This window comes from Chelonoidis abingdonii, chromosome 5 (genome assembly GCF_003597395.2).
Source record: "Chelonoidis abingdonii isolate Lonesome George chromosome 5, CheloAbing_2.0, whole genome shotgun sequence".
Classification (NCBI taxonomy): domain Eukaryota; kingdom Metazoa; phylum Chordata; order Testudines; family Testudinidae; genus Chelonoidis; species Chelonoidis abingdonii.
In genome coordinates, this window is record NC_133773.1 from 127,918,611 (window position 1) to 127,934,725 (window position 16,115).

The 16,115-nt window shown below is 40.2% G+C and overlaps 2 protein-coding genes across 2 annotated transcripts in view; one reads left to right on the forward strand and one right to left on the reverse strand.

Moving 5' to 3' along the window:
• The window catches only part of LOC116822237 (uncharacterized), a 29,625-nt gene extending 24,566 nt beyond the window's left edge, over nt 1–5,059 (forward strand). The window contains exon 9 of the mRNA XM_032775949.2: nt 4,819–5,059. Coding sequence (XP_032631840.1) covers nt 4,819–4,970 — 152 coding nt within the window. The 3' untranslated portion in view covers nt 4,971–5,059. The remainder of the gene's footprint in view (nt 1–4,818) is intronic.
• Nucleotides 5,060–11,874: 6,815 nt separating this feature from the next.
• Nucleotides 11,875–16,115, reverse strand: part of NSD2 (nuclear receptor binding SET domain protein 2) — a 170,228-nt gene continuing 165,987 nt past the window's right edge. The window contains exon 23 of the mRNA XM_075066635.1: nt 11,875–15,080. Coding sequence (XP_074922736.1) covers nt 14,812–15,080 — 269 coding nt within the window. The 3' untranslated portion in view covers nt 11,875–14,811. The remainder of the gene's footprint in view (nt 15,081–16,115) is intronic.

Genomic DNA, 16,115 nt, shown 5'->3' on the forward strand with positions numbered 1-16,115 from the left:
TATATATCCGGCACCATAGCGGCGCCACTCCAGGGGGTGCCCTGCCGACTCACCGAGTGTTGCTAGGGTAAAAATCTTCCGACGAACGTGCACGCGGCGCACACACACCTAACTGGAATGGATATGAGCAAGCACTCGAAGAAGAACTTGGAGTACCAGAAGAACTTGCTTTTCATTTCAAACTGTGGCTGAAATAAACAAGCAAAATATTGTGATACTTCAAAGTGAGGATGAACAATCACAGTTTTTTGTTGCTGAAAAATCTGTTAGTACTAGTGAGTTATCCAAGGTGAAAGAATTTCCACCGAAGTGTATAAAAAAACAAGAAGCAGGTGTTAAAACACCTAAACAAAAGTATGATGAAAGTTACGTGTCTTTCGGTTTTACATGTGTTGGAAATAAAGGTGTTCCTGATGCGCAGTGCGTCGTGTACAACAAAATACCAGCAAACAGTTCATTGACTCCTGCTAAACTTCGTAGGCATTTGGAAACCAAGCATGCAGAATATAAAGACAAAGATATAAGTTTTTTCAAGATGTAGTGAAACACTTGGAAATTGTAAACTTTCGATGATCAAAATTGCTAAAACAAACAGCAAAAGTGCAACAGAGGCATCTTATCGAGTAAGTTACTGTATAGCGCTTGCTAGAGAAGCTCACACTATTGGAAAAACGCTTATAAAGCCTTGCATGAAAGATATTGTAACATGCAATTAACATGTTGAGTGAGCAGTCTGGTAAAAAAATTGATCCTGTACAGTTGTCAAATAATACTGTTGCACGCCGTATTAAAGATCTTGCAGATGACATAGAAAAAGAGCTAGTTTGCTGACTGAAAATTTGCCATGAGTACTCATTGCAACTAAATGAGCGCACTGATGTTTCAGGACTTGCTGTGCTACTAGTATTTATCTGATATAGATTTAATACTATTATTGAAGAGGACCTGCTCTTATGTGAATCTCTGCAAAGCAACACGACCGGAGAAGAAATATTCAACTGCATCAATAATTTGATCAGAAAGCATGAAATTAGTTGGGGAAAATGTATTGATGTATGTACTGATGGTGCTCGGGCAATGATCGGGAAGATGAAGGGAGCTGTAACGCGAATCATAACTGTGGCACCAGAAAGCACTAAGAGCCATTGTGTTCTACACAGACAAGCATCTGCAGTTAAAAAAAAATACCAGCATGTCTGAAAATTGTGCTCGATGAAGCCGTACAAATGATCAATTTTGTCATATCTCGACCACTTCAATCCAGGTTATTTAAAATTTTGTGTGAGGAAATGGATAGTCAGCACAAAATGCTTCTTTTACATACAGAAGTGAGGTGGCTATCCAGAGGAAAAGTGCTTGTGAGGTTTTTTGAGCTTTGTAGTGAACTACTGGTATTCTTCACTTCAGATAATTCAGGATGAAAATTTAATGACTGTCTGACAAATTCCTTGTGGCTCATGAGACTTGCTATCTTGCAGATATTTTTGCAAAATTACATGAAATTAATCTGTCGCTGCAAGGAAAGAATGTGACCATTTTTACTACAATGGATAATATTTTGTCATTAAAAAAGAAACTTGAATTATGGGCATCTTCTGTAAAACAGAATAACTTGGACTGCTTCCCTAGAGTACATGAATTTCTGACAAATAATTTCTACAGTCCATGAAGAAGTTTCCAGCACCATTTTACAGCACTTACGTGACTTGCAGGCTCTTTATTAAAATAATTTCCTACAACTACTGATGATGATGCTTCAGTTTGAAATCTGTTTATAATTACAGCCAAACGAGTCAGCTTCACTGCGCACAATTATGAAAGCCTAATTGACTTAATTTCTGACTCTGATTTGAAAAAGAAGTTTAAGGATCTTCCGCTGAATAATTTTTGTAGCAGCCTAATAGAAGAATACCCTAATGTGGCTAAAGGTACAGTTCGAGTGCTGCTTCCTTTTGCTACAACTTATTTGTGTGAGACGGGATTTTCGTATTAAACTGCAACAAAAACCAAATATATAGGAATAGACTTGATGCTGTGCCTGATATGAGGATTCAACTTTCCAGCATCATTCCTAATATTATGCGAATTTGTGATAGAAAAATGCAGAAACACCAATCCCATTAAATCCATATTTGTATTTGTTTATAAAAATAGATTTTCCTAGTAAAAATCTACTTTGTTTGATGTTTGTGTATATATAAAAACAGGTTATTTTTTAGTAGAAGTGTTTTTAATTTTGACTCTTGCACTTGATTTTTGAACTACTTTATACGTGCTTTCTAGTTGGAAATTGTTATTTCAAGTCATTTTAAATTTTTTGCTTTATTTTATAAAAGAAAAATATATTTGAGCATAAATAACGCAATTTTTTATTTGAAAACCGAAAACAACTACAAATAATGTTATAAGTGTTCTGTAATAGGCTAAAAAGTGTTCCGTGGCCAAAAAAGTTTGGGAAACGCTGCTCTAGAGACCACTTTAAGGATGCATAGGGAGGTCCTGCTTTAAGGGTTTGTAGCTCGTTGATTCTGTGCGGAGGTGATGGCCAATAGAAAGACAGTTGTGAAGCTAAGGTCATTACTGAGCACATTGCTGGTTGGGATGTTTTCAATTAAACTGATTGTCATTAGTGATGCCTCGTCATTGAAATCAAAACTTTTTGTGGCCTTTGAGCCTCAGTATACTTACTGAGTAACTCCACACACTCAAAGGGCAGGTCTTCATTCATGGCCTACTCCTTCCTAGGCATGCTTGATACTTAGAGCCATGATGCTCTACACAGCATCGCTGCCAAGGCCACAGATCTAGCTGCTATGTCAGAGGCATCCATTACTGCCTGTAAAGCCAATTTGGCCTTCCTTAATTATTTCCCTGAGTTCCTTCCTGCTGTCATGTAGGAGTATTGGGGGAATAAGTGTCATTGTTGATCCCAAGTCAAAAGAGTTCTGAAGGTTTATATGAAGGGTTTGATTAAATTTAGTCAAAGCTAAGAACTAGCAGGTCAGACATGTACCAGGTTCTGTCTTGCTGCCATGGGCAATAAGAGGGAACTCAGGGAGGATCACAGCCACCCTATCCTGCACAGCCCGTGGATACTGCCATTTAAAATATCTATCTATCTATCTATCTATCTGATCTTATGCATGAAGCACATGTGCATCTACAGTGGGATCCACATTGATACATATTCAAAGACATGGCAGTAACAGCACTGCCAGCTTTCCCAAATTATACAAGATTGTTTTGACCCCCGTATCAGGAGCTGTTGTTGGCTACCTGATGGTGTGGAGCTACCAGCTTCTTCCCATTCTACTTAATTTTGTGTCCCACTTCCAGCCCCAATCTCTGCCTAAGTGCAGCAAATAATTCTGCCCCCCTTTCTCTCTCACTGACCCCCATCCCTGCCTCTTGCCCCTCTGCTCCTCCAAGGATTCTTCCGCTCCCCACCCAGGCCTGAGACAGCAGTTACAATTATCCTCCTCTTAGGCATGGGGTGATGCAGGGATGGGGCAGGCACATGAAGTGTGTGTGTGTGGGGAGCAGAGTGACCCATTTTTCACTAGGAGGAGGAGCAGAGCTGCCCTGACTTGCTGAGCTTATCCTGCTCCCTTCTTATCCTGCCTTGTGAGACGGTGTCAGCCCCTCAGTGCCACCTCTTCCCCTCCCGCAAAACCTCCCCTCAGCTTCCAAGAGGAAAAGGGAGAGCGGACCTGATTGGCTGCTCTTCCTCAGTAGATGGGGATGTGATGAAGGCAGCCAATCAAATGGGGTTTTGCCTGGCCAAGATGGGAAATCATTTGAAGGGTGGATCCTCTTCTCCTTCAGCTGGTCAAAACAGCATTTCAAGAGTCAGGAGCTGTGTATGTTCCAAAATTGTCATGAAGGTAGCAGTTAAAATAGGTATTTGGTATGAAAATATATTAAAAAAAGGCTTGTGTGAAAAAGACAGTCCAGTTTGGAGTCACCTCCTACCACTCCTGGGCTTTCCCATCAGAAGTGCTTTTGAAGAAAACCATTCAACACTCAGTTAAATCATGTATTTCAAATGGAATTTAGTCTGAATGAGGACTAAATAGAAAAAATACCAAATTCACAAGAACCAGGGAATATTTCATAAAGGTTCAAAGGTTCTGTCCTCGGTGGGCATGTTGGTGGATCACAGCAGAGGAGCATAAATGTGTCACTAAGATCAGTTTCTCTGGTGTGGTTTGGCCAAACAGCAACTAAAAATAGCATAGCAGAGCTTGACATGTCAATTATTTTCATGTCCAGTATGCTCAGTTTAGAAGTAATTTTTTTCCTGACAGTCCTGAACACTCAGTCTAGAATCAGTCAATCTGGGTTCTTTCCTCCTTGTGCCTCATTATAGGATTATAAGGATTCTGCAGGTCAAACTCATTTCTCAGCCAAGTCTTTCAATAGATGTGCACAGGTATAACCAACTCAGAAAAAGAATTCTGGTGATGCATGTTAAATAAAATCCACCCCTCTTTCTACTAGCACAGAAGAAAAGTTAACAGGAGTGAAAGAGCAGCCAACTTAATTTTGTCATTCATCTGCCAACGAGACTGCACATCAAAAAGGGGATTTGAATAAGATCATTTTTATAGTCACCTTTCATAGTAGAGTTGTACTTTCAAAGTTGTGTTTTGAGAAGTGAAATTATACCTACCCAAAATCAATTTGCACTAATTTAAATGAAAATAAAGCCTTAGGTTATCAAAGTGTGAGACTGCTTTATCAATAAAGCTCAGAATAAGTCCTCTGACACTTTTCCCCTTCCCTCCTGAAAATAATTTTTATTGTTCATTTTTCCAGGTGGAGTCCTTCTTTTGTCTGTAATAATTCTGAAACAAAGGCAAGAAAATGGCAGGAAAACTTTAAAATCTCCATTACTTTCAAAAGGAGCGAGGCCACACACAACTTATGGTGTGACTGGGCGCACAGAACCAGTTTATGCTGGCTGGTAGTTAGCTAGGATTGTACAGAGTTGTAAAAATCACAAGCCTTTTCTCAGTTTCTATTCTCATGTCTGGTGATTTGATAGATGTGAATTTAGGACTGTGTCTGGGCAGAATGTAAGACATTATTAATCTATGGGGATTTGTTTGTGTAGCCAAAACATTTAATTGTACCAATGAGTGAACAAAAATGAAACTTAGAAAGTGATTTGATTTGTGCAGATCTGGCTTAATTCAAGAATAAGAAGGTGCATCCTTACACATTATCACTCCCACCTCCAAGGGACAAAATTGTGTGTCATGGCAATCCTCTCAATTTCAACAACAGACAATACTGTGAGTGAGTAACGGTAGCATCATATAACATAGCCTCGTTACAGTATGCTAGCTATTCCTACCATGGCAGGACTTAACACAAAACTAATTTCTCTTAAGAACATACAGAATCTCTTCTACTTCCCCTAAGCAGGAGTGGGGCAGAGAAAGCTGCATGCAGGGGCAGCTCTATGTATTTTGCCGCCCAAAGCACGGCAGTCAGGCGGCTTTCGGCGGCGTGCCTCCAGGAGGTCCGCCGGTAACATGGATTTGGTGGCATGCCTCCAGGAGGTCCGCCAGTAACATGGATTCGGTGGCATGCCTGTGGGAGGTCCGCTGGTTCTGCGCCTTCAGTGTACCCACTGCCGAATTGCCGCTGAAACTGCGGGACTGGCAGACTTCCCGCAGGCACGCCGCCGAAAGCTGCCTGCTGCCGCCCTCACAGCGACCAGCAGGCTGCTCCCTGCAGCTTGCTGCCCCAGGCACGCGCCTGGTGCGCTGGTGCCAGGAGCCGCCCCTGGCTGCATGATTCCAGATTCACCTTTCTCCCATAACTGTGAGAGGGTATCTGTAGGGAAAGTGGTGGGCAATTATGGAAAAATCTCTCTCCAGTGTTTGCTCTAGTCCCCAATGGAACTGGCTGCAGAAGCTGCTCACTATTATAGGGCTGCTGCATCAGACAAGCAGCCCAACAGTCATTTCCTCCTCCTTCATGGCACTCAGCAACCCGGCCCCTCAGAGCCACCAGACTACACATAGCATTGATGAGCAGGAACAACAAAAGGTAGGTCTACTCTGCAAAAACAGACGTATAGCAGCGAATCTCAGAGTCCATGTCAACTAACTTGGGCTTACGGCACACACCCCCAGTCAGGTTTCAGAGTCCAGGCTCCAGTTTGAGCCCAAATATCTACGCTGCTATATTTAAGCCCCCGAGTGTGAACCTGAGTCAGCTGACCTGGGCTCTGAGATTCACTACTGAGAGTCTTCTTTTTTGCTGCGTACACATAACCAAAAGGTGAAAATACAAGATAAGAAGACAGGAGTAAGGGAGAAAAGAGACAAAAGCAGATACAACTACTGAAGTGTGAGGAGGTGTTTCCTCTGTTCCATCTCAATCAGACCTCTATTCAGGAAACGTTGGGAAGCACTACTGTAATTGAAAGCAGCTTTCTACATATAGGACCATCCAGAACTGTACTAGATACTATTACTGGAATGCCTATGACAAAGTTATGGCCCTATCCATGATGACTGATCAGTCATTACAACATACTAAATGCTGTACTTGATCTGTCCCAAATTGTATAGAAAACTTCAGCCACTGCTAACACCAATCATTCTTTAATCTACCCATCCTTTTGAGACACCTCTCTCTCTAAAGAAAACTGCATGTTGATGCACCTTTATTGGAAGTGATTTTTTAAAAATAATTGTGTAAGTAATTCATTTCTGTGTAAGAATGAGGTGAAGAAATCCTAGCCCTATTTAAGTAAGACTCCCATTGACTTCTGTGGGCCCAGGATTTACCTACCATGTGTAATACCACCATTCTTTGTGCATTATTGTCACTTTCTACTAGGGTGGAATTCATACAGGAGGGCCCATGCTAGCTGTCTTGCAAAAGCTCTATGGAATGGACAGAGCAGTCATGGTGGGAAGTTACTGCTCTCCCTTTGTGTCACAAAGGTGTACTTCACCTGCTTTAAATACATTGACAAAGAGCAGCACTGTGGAGAGGGCAGTAAGTCATGCTTGCACATGGATGTAGTTAATAGGAACCCCATATAAAGAAGCAGCAGCAACTATTCCAGGAGGAATAGGGGATTGTACTTTAACCTTCTTATCTCTTGCACTGGGGATGGAATCTGTCTTCACTCAGCCCCAATTTTACTCAAGTTTTGTAGGGGTGGAATGAACTTCACAAAAGCCACTCCTTCCAACTACTTCAGTGTAGAGGCTTTACCATGGGTAGGCTCTCTCAGTGAAGTATTTAATTTTTCCATACCGCCTGTGTATGAAGAAATTGCTTTCATCTCCTCATATGTATTTCTGTTTTATCATCTCAGAATACTGGGTTCTCCTTTATGTTTATATCTATTTTACAAAAAAGTGCTGAGTATTACACACATTTAAAAACCCCTTGCTTCTGTATGAAAGACCCACATAACACACAACATACTATCTGACTACAAAGGGTAAACAACATGTGCAACATGCTGTCATGGAAACAACATTTTGGGTCTGTGCAAGTTTGAAAGCTTCTCTCTCACCAATAGAGTTTGGACAACAAGATATTACCTCACCCACCTTGTATGTCTACTCTTCTGGGACCAACACAGCTACACCACTACTGTCTACAGAAATTAACACTTGCAGCTAAGGCTGGGATCAGCTAGCTCCACCTCCTTACTGAGCAACAGAGGACTCACAGCAGAATCAGCTCATTGTCCAGACTGCCTAATTGGCTGCAGGAACCAAGAGGCACACTCTTAAGCCCAGCAGCAGCATTAGGCCAATGGCTGCTCAGAACATTCTCCCAGAAAGTTCCTCTGATTACTTGTCCCCAGTCTTGCTCTTGCCTTCTTCCTGCTCTGGACCCAGACGTGCCTCATTCCAGGTAACCCAGCTCTGACCCTTAACTCTGATTCCTGATTTCAGCTCTGACCCCTCACTCCAGCTCTGTATGAGAGGGGTAGCCATGTTAGTCTGGATCTGTAAAAGCAGCAAAGAATCCTGTGGCATCTTATAGACTAACAGATGTTTTGGAGCATGAGCTTTCATGGGTGAATACCCACTTCGTCCGATGCACGTAGTGGAAATTTCCAGGGGCAGGTATATATATATAAGCAAGCTAGAGATAACGAGGTTAGTTCAATCAGGGAGGATGAGGCCCTGTTCTAGCAGTTGAGGTGTGAAAACCAAGGGAGGACAAACTGGTTTTGTAGTTGGCAAGCCATCCACAGTCTTCGTTTAATCCTGAGCTGATGGTGTCAAATTTGCAGATGAACTGAAGCTCAGCAGTTTCTCTTTGAAGTCTGGTCCTGAAGTTCTTTTGCTGCAGGATGGCCACCTTAAGGTCTGCTATAGTGTGGCCAGGGAGGTTGAAGTATTCTCCTACAGGTTTTTATATATTGCCATTCCTAATATCCGATTTGTGTCCATTTATCCTTTTCCGTAGAACTGTCCAGTTTGGCCGATGCACACAGCAATATATATCTCCAGATCAGTGGCATTGTTATGGGCACTCACATGGCCCCACAATATTCACACCTCAGCTGCTAGAACAGGGCCTCATCCTCCCTGATTGAACTAACCTCGTTATCTCTAGCTTGCTTGCGTATATATACCTGCCCTTGGAAATTTCCACTACATGCACCCGACACAGTAGGTATTCACCCACGAAAGCTCATGCTCCAAAATATCTGTTAGTCTATAAGGTGCCACAGGATTCTTTGCTGCTTTTACACTCCAGCTCTGACTCTAGACTTCTATTCCTGGCTACCAACTCCTACTATAGCCACTAGGCTTAACTCCTGCTCCAACCACTACACACCACCACCCACATTCCAGTCTCTCATATTGTGTTACTTTTAACAATACTAAGTTTAAAAATATTGGTGTCTGAATTTGTAAATTAATTGCATCCTGCTAACCATCTCAGTTTTTAGTCAAAGAACAGAGTTGACTAGTAATTTAGCTCAGTTCAATCAAGAGTAAGGGCCAGATTCTATATTGGGTCCTCATCCTCTCCTATATAATCAGAGAAGTAATGTGGCAGTGAATGCTTGTAAGAACCTTGATCCTGCCCTAGGGAAGAAAAGGAGCCAGAAAGCATGCCAGACTCATTGCCAAATGACTCAAGTATATGGGAAGGAACTGCGGAGCTTTTCTGTTTTCAAATAAATTAGAGCAGGGCATTTTTGGATTTTACCACCTGAAGTGCATTGTAAATTAGATTGTAAGCTCACTGGAGCAAAGACCTTGGTTTATATGTTACCGTAGTATGCCCATCAGATGTTGGAACCCTGCAAAATAAAAAAAGTGTGGATTTTTCATACACTAGCCACTGGGAATAAGGATTAAGTATAAGTGAGCAGAGTTACAGCTCTTCAATTCTGGACAGGCACAGTTTTTCATATTTAGGGCCTGACCCAACTCCTAATGAAGTCAATGGGAATATTTTGATTGACTAAGGAGAGCAGGAATGACCCCTTGGTGAGAAATTGCTTTGGAACCAGGGATGTCAGGTGATGCATTTTTTTTTCCACAAGAGCCATCATCAAACAGGAACATTCCACATGTGGTAGTTTTGTCTGTCTGCACACAATTAATTCAGAATCATTCTGACTGGAGCAGTGTTGGACCAGATACCTTTACAATTACTCCTTTCTTTTCCAAGAGTCACAAAACCTTTAACTTGTATCAAAAGTCACAAAGATCTACAGCCCTTACATATATATAAAATGCTTACCAGCAACATTATACTCCAGTGAAGTGTTTGTATACTTAATTGTCCTAAGATTCTTTTATCTTTAAAAAATGGTCAAGTTCAGAAAATGCCCCACCAGTGTATTTACTCTTACAATATTACACAACTATTACATTTCCTTCAAATGAAAAATCCTTGAGGCATGCATATTAAGTGCCTGGACCTGAAAGTAACTGAAATATTGAATCAGTTCATACAATAAACATTTCAAATGGGTTGTAAGAAAATCTAGTTTAAAACAGTTTTACATAGAGAATAGTCAATGTTATTTTGCTCAATTATTTTCTGTTTCCAGTCTGGTTTTCAGTGTTTTCAAGTATTAGTACTCAAGTCAGAGAATAAAACACCTCCATATACTCAAGTGTCTGAATATTGCTAGTTTCATCTTTAAAAACTTATGTGAACCAAAAGTGGTGACAGTTTGACATTGCTGTGTAGGTATAAAATGGAGCTGGTTCAAATTTAAGTACTAGAAAAATATTTAAAAAATTGGAAACAATGCTTTTCAGAGATCATTAGAGTAGGAATTCAGCATCATGAAACAGGACTGGGAACTTGGGGAGCTTTGGTACACATTATGCATCCAATGTTGTTCAGTATCATAGTAGTACAAATCTATTTGCTATTCTGCATCTTAGTTTCCCCAGCAGGCTCCGTGCCCAGACAATCTCAGTTTCCCATCCTCCTTATCTCATCTCACCTTCCTCCGCCCACTCTCTCTCAGCCCCTCCCCCATTTAATCTCAGTTCTCCTCCCGACCACTACCCATTTGATCAGTCCCCCCCTTCTCCTCCAGTCCCTTATCCTCTCAAGGCTGCTTGTCCCAATTCCTACAACACACTGCCTGGGCTCAGCAGGGTGGCACTGAAAGCATAGGGGAGATAGACTCCCTGCTCAGATCCCTGCCTGGTCCACAGCAGCAGCCAGGAGGAGCAATTGCAGGGTAGTTAGCCTGCTCAGGCCTTAGCTACACTTGAGAGTTACAGCGCTGGTGGTGGCTTTAGAGCACTGTAACTCACTCCCCGTCCACACTGGCAAGGCACATACAGTGCTGTATCTCCCTGGCTACAGCGCTGCATGTACTCCACCTCGACGAGAGGAATAAAGAGAATAGCGCTGCTCCTGCAGCGCTGGGGTGCCAGTGTAAACAGAATAATCTTATTACGCTGTAACTGACCTCCGGAACCTTCCCATAATGCTTTTTAGTAAAGATAACTCTGTTTTGTTGTGAACTCCGGGCTACCGAAGCAGCTTATCAAAAAACCAAACACTGCTCCTGTTTGCTGTGAATGAGCTCCCCTTGGAATGCCCACAGCTAGTGTCTGCTTGAAGAGAGGGGGCTTGAGGAAAGAAGCAGCACAGCATGTGGAAGGGAGGGGCTCCATTTTGGGGAGGCTGCTTATCTGGTCTGTGAGGAAAAAAACAAAGAGGGCTAATTACTTTCAGTAAGTGAGAGGGGGTGGGGGAGGGGGTCTGAACTTTCATCTGCTGACAGTGTGTCGGCTCCAAAAATCCACTCTCTCTCTCCCCCACACTCCCTGTCACACTCCACCCCCCACCCCCACCTTTTGAAAAGCATGTTGCAGCCACTTGAATGCTGGGATAGCTGCTCATAATGCACCACTCCCAAAACCGCTGCAAACGTGGCCACGACAGTGCGCTGGTAGCTGTCAGTGTGGCCAGACTGCAGCGCTTTCCCTACTTAGCTGTACGAAGACAGGTTTAACTCCCAGCACTGTACAGCTGCAAGTGTAGCCATACCCTCACTCTCTGCAAACCTGGGATGAAGCGTTCTCAGTACAGGTAATCTGCACAGAATTTAGCTGCCAAACTCAAAACAACTCTCTACTGAGCATATGCAATAGGAGATCTTTCAAAGGCTTATGACCTGGCCAAATTTGGGTGATTTTTCACAGGAAAAGCAAAAGGCACATTCCTGACACAAAGGCTACCCCCCATATCCAATTTGAAATCCCTGCTCCAGAGAATGAACTTGCAAATTTCTCAACAAAACAAATGTGAGAATCCTTTTTCCAACATGGGCAAAACAACATAATTTTTCCTAATCTTGGTTTTGGGAACAGCTGACCATTTTTGCTGAAACTTTATTAATTAAAAAAAAGATGTTTAAAATATCTTACTGAACCACAGACTAAATTATACCCTGAGGTACATTCAAAGCAATCTTGCTGAGCTCAGTAAGGCTGCATGGGATATGAATCAGGGGAGAATTTGACCAATATTTGTAAAGGGTATCAATTTCAAGAGTAAGTAATCAATAGAAAGAATAGGATTTTCAATAATTAACTAATTTAACTAACTTAAAGTAAACATCTAGAGATGCAATCCCTAGAGTTTATTCTTCTCAGAGATGCAAGTAACTATTGGCCCAAATAATTTAGGATTGGGAAGAAAGTACAAAGAGTAAACCACAGACAGCAGGAAATCACTCTTTAAATTTTGAAAAAGTGTTAGAAGTGACAGCTACGGAGACTGAAGTCTTTATTTATCCACAGACAAGCACAGCATGAATGGCAGTAGTGCACGCTGCTGCAGTGATGTGCTTCAGAACCTGACCAAGAAGGTAAATTGGCAGATTCCACAATCATTCAGTTTTTGGTCTCTGCAGTGCAGTGGTGCCAATTAATATCAGTGCTGATGGTGGTTTCTGTGATGGGGATATCTGCTCGTTAGAAACAGGACCACAACTATTCCAACACACTGGTACTAGTACAGCAATGAGGTGATACAAAGCTACAAACCTATCAACAATATAAAATGTTTAAAGCACTAGAATTCAAGGTAAGTTTTATAATAACTTATTTAAAAAGTATTCTTATAAACCTTTCCTTACAGGTTATTTTATCCAAAGAAACAAATATTGAAATATTCCTTCTTATTACACCAAATTCCTTCATTTTGCTTGAAAGTGATCAGGAAAAAACTTTTTGTTTTTGCTCCCTCCCCTTCCCTTCAAAATATATCTAACTTCCCTTCCCTATCCTGAAAGAACATACAGCATACCTTTTTGGTTTTCATTTTAGGTACCTGTCTATGCTTCAGCCTTGGCAGTATAAGAAAGGACCTCCAAAGAAAGAATATTCCTCACAAACACATTTGAGAAACCTTCAATTTTTACATCACGTGCAAGTCTTTGTATATTGATTTGCTAAAAAGTGAAGTAAAAATCTCATAACCGCTAATGTAACACTTTTTCCTACATTGAAGTGTGTGTTACTTCAAGCAAAGGATTAGTTGAAAAAAGGAAGAATTAACCTTCCAACAGTGTTTATAAACTTTGATAAAAAACAAAACAAAAAAAGCAAAGCAGTTGCTCAGTTTACAAAACAAAAATAAAGAGATTTCAGATTTCGCCATGGGGTAAAGATACATTTTAGAATTGTTTCAATTAAAATTTTCTAATAAAACGACAGTCATAACGTTTTCATATATGGGGAAAAGGTTTAGATTTCAATAATTAAAGCTAGATCTGCAATCAAACCCTGAAAAAAATATACACTTTTAAGATATAGCTATGCTTCATTAAAGAGGAGCTACACGTAGGTTCCGCACTATTTTAGGCAAACTAAGCTAGAACATATAAAAATTATTAAATGGGCATAAGAGTGTACATTGCGTTTATGTGGGCTGAGTTATGATTGCTCAAGTCAAAACTTGTTTGTAACATTGCCTAACCATATTGCAATTACACAAAAATAGCATCAAATAGTAGGTAAAATTTCAGATATTTTTCTTTACCTTTTTTTCCTAATTCTATAATTATTACCATTTAGCCTAAATATTGTATGCATGTATACTGTAATTTTGAAAATCTTCTGGGAGTCAAAAAATTGAAACAGCTTTGCTGAAATAATGGAGTGGTGGTAAAAAAACCAGGTGGTGAACTCCTAAGCCACTAAGGAATGACTTCAAGTAGTTTGCCCTATCTGAGTCAAGTAGTCATTTTTCATAAAAGCTGTTGAAAAAGGGACATAATTAAATATAAAATTTAACTTGATTATGTCATTTGTGTTAGTTTAAAATCTATTTTACTTTTAAATAGTTTCTTCTCGCTTTTTCATTTAATTGACTATTCAGTTTCACATTTTGTTTTTTTGCACTAACATGATGCAATGTTTGGATTGCAAACTGTGGAGAAATGCTTGACTTTGAACAAAAAAATGGTCATCAAATTTGAGAAAAAAACAGCTTTTTTTAAAATTAAAAAACCAAATATCCTAAATATTGGGCCTCGACTGCAAGACAATATCACTTAAATTTGAACTTTGTATAGTGCTGCAAGATCAAGTGTATTTATATTTAGCTGAGATTAAAGAGAAGGGGGGAAAAAAAGAGTATAGAAAAAAAATCTCTTGCAAGGTTTCCCCTTGCTAGTACAGTGTGCTTCTTTCCACCATGGACTGTATTGCTTGGTGGAAGGATATTTAAAACCAATTATTTTTTATTTAAAAACAATTAGACAGCCATTTTCTAAGAGCAAGAACAAATTTTAAAGTCTGTGGTTATACTGAGCTACGCACCTGGGTTGTGCATGGCACTTGTGCACTTCCTCCACAATGAATACAAGGCAAGCAGATCTCATTGGGACTGCATATCAAGCCATTTCTTATTTAAAATAACTTGAGAACTAATAACATCTTTCAAGGATGTACTATTTTAAACATCTGTTGGATGGCAAATACTATCTCACAAACTACATTTATATGCGTACCTGGTTTGATTTTAATTTACCCCCAAACGGAAAAACATTGGAGGGAACCTTTTACAACTGTAAAATTCAAGTGTAACTGTAATGCTGAGTAATAAGCTTGGTTTGTCCTGAAAAATTTCTGAACTATGTATGCCATAGTTCGTTATCAGTGCAGATGCAGCAGAAGACTGCTGTGGTTGGCTCAGTGGATTAAAAAATGCTTTTCACCCAAATGTAACTTTTACAGTATATATGTAAAATTGTGTCCTTCTCTGGCCCTATTCACAACTTATCTACAAGATAGTGTTGGCAGTAGAAACTGCAGTTCATTATTATTTGCATTCAGCTCTCATCCATCTGTTTCTTCGCTTTCTCTTAGGCTTCAACTTGGTCAGTTTTTGGGGGGGTTTCTCAGTCTTCTGATTTTCAACAGAATCTACCCCAAGAACATGTTCAGAGCAGCATAACTGTCCATCTAATGTAGAATTTAGTACTGTCCCATCTTCATGTTCTTTGCAGAAAGAATTTGGGCAGAAGTGGCAAAAAGAAACAGAAGGTTTGCCACAAACATCACAGTGGTGCCAAGGACACTCCCACTTTCCTGTAATTAAAGATGAAGAGGATTAGATAAATTGAGATTTTCTTTGTTAACAGGAGAATAAACTTCATGTTGCAAAAAAGCAGAGTATACATTTAGCGTTTTAATGTCTGTATGATAAATACTGACTTTGCTTTAAAAAAAGTGGATAGTTATAAAAAAATAAGAAGATTTTAACTGTTGTTACTAATTACTCTTGTCAAAAGCAAAATAGTAGATAGAGTACTTTTAGTTAAGCTCAGTAGACTGTATTGAATAGCACACTTGACCACATTTTACTTAAACAGCACCGGAGTCAAATCAGTATAAACTACTCAGGGGGTTACTTGCAATATCTTGAGTTCCAATCCAGTATAGTAAAAGCTTTCTGCCTTTTAATGAGAACACCTGTTCATGTGGAAATCAAATAATTCAGTGAACTCCATGCTGTTGCTCTTTCACTTTGGTTAATCCATGGTTTATGGAAACCTCTGTCCATCCCAGAAGTTACAGCACAGAACTGACAGACATCTCTAAATCTACTTTTGTGTCAAACTTCTGTGTGCACATCTATCTTTTTCCTATTCTGAAGTTGCTGACTGCCAAAAAACAAAAATAAACGAATGGTGCAGAGTTAAATGCAGGGAAAATTAATTCTTCTTTGAGCATTATCTACATGGATCTTCCTTGCAGGTGAATAGATACCACTGAAACTATGCAAGCTGCAGTGTCCTGTGGGGATTTGTAGACACTGTATGTCCTCAGCACTCTACTCCAGGATTTTATGTGATACAGCTCCAACCACCATTCAGTCATTTCTAATCATAGTAGCCAACAAGCAAGATTCAGCAGCATTCATTGCTATCTCTATCTGCTTCCTTTCGTGAAAGTTTAGAACTTCTCTCAGAGTCCTGCATTTAGGGACTATTAAGAATTTCTGCTATAAACTGGGGGCTAATCAGTTGGAAATAACAGAAGAGGAAAAAGTCCTGGGTGTACTGATCAATCAATCACAGGATGATCATGAGCCACCAACATGATGTGGCCAGAAAATAGGCA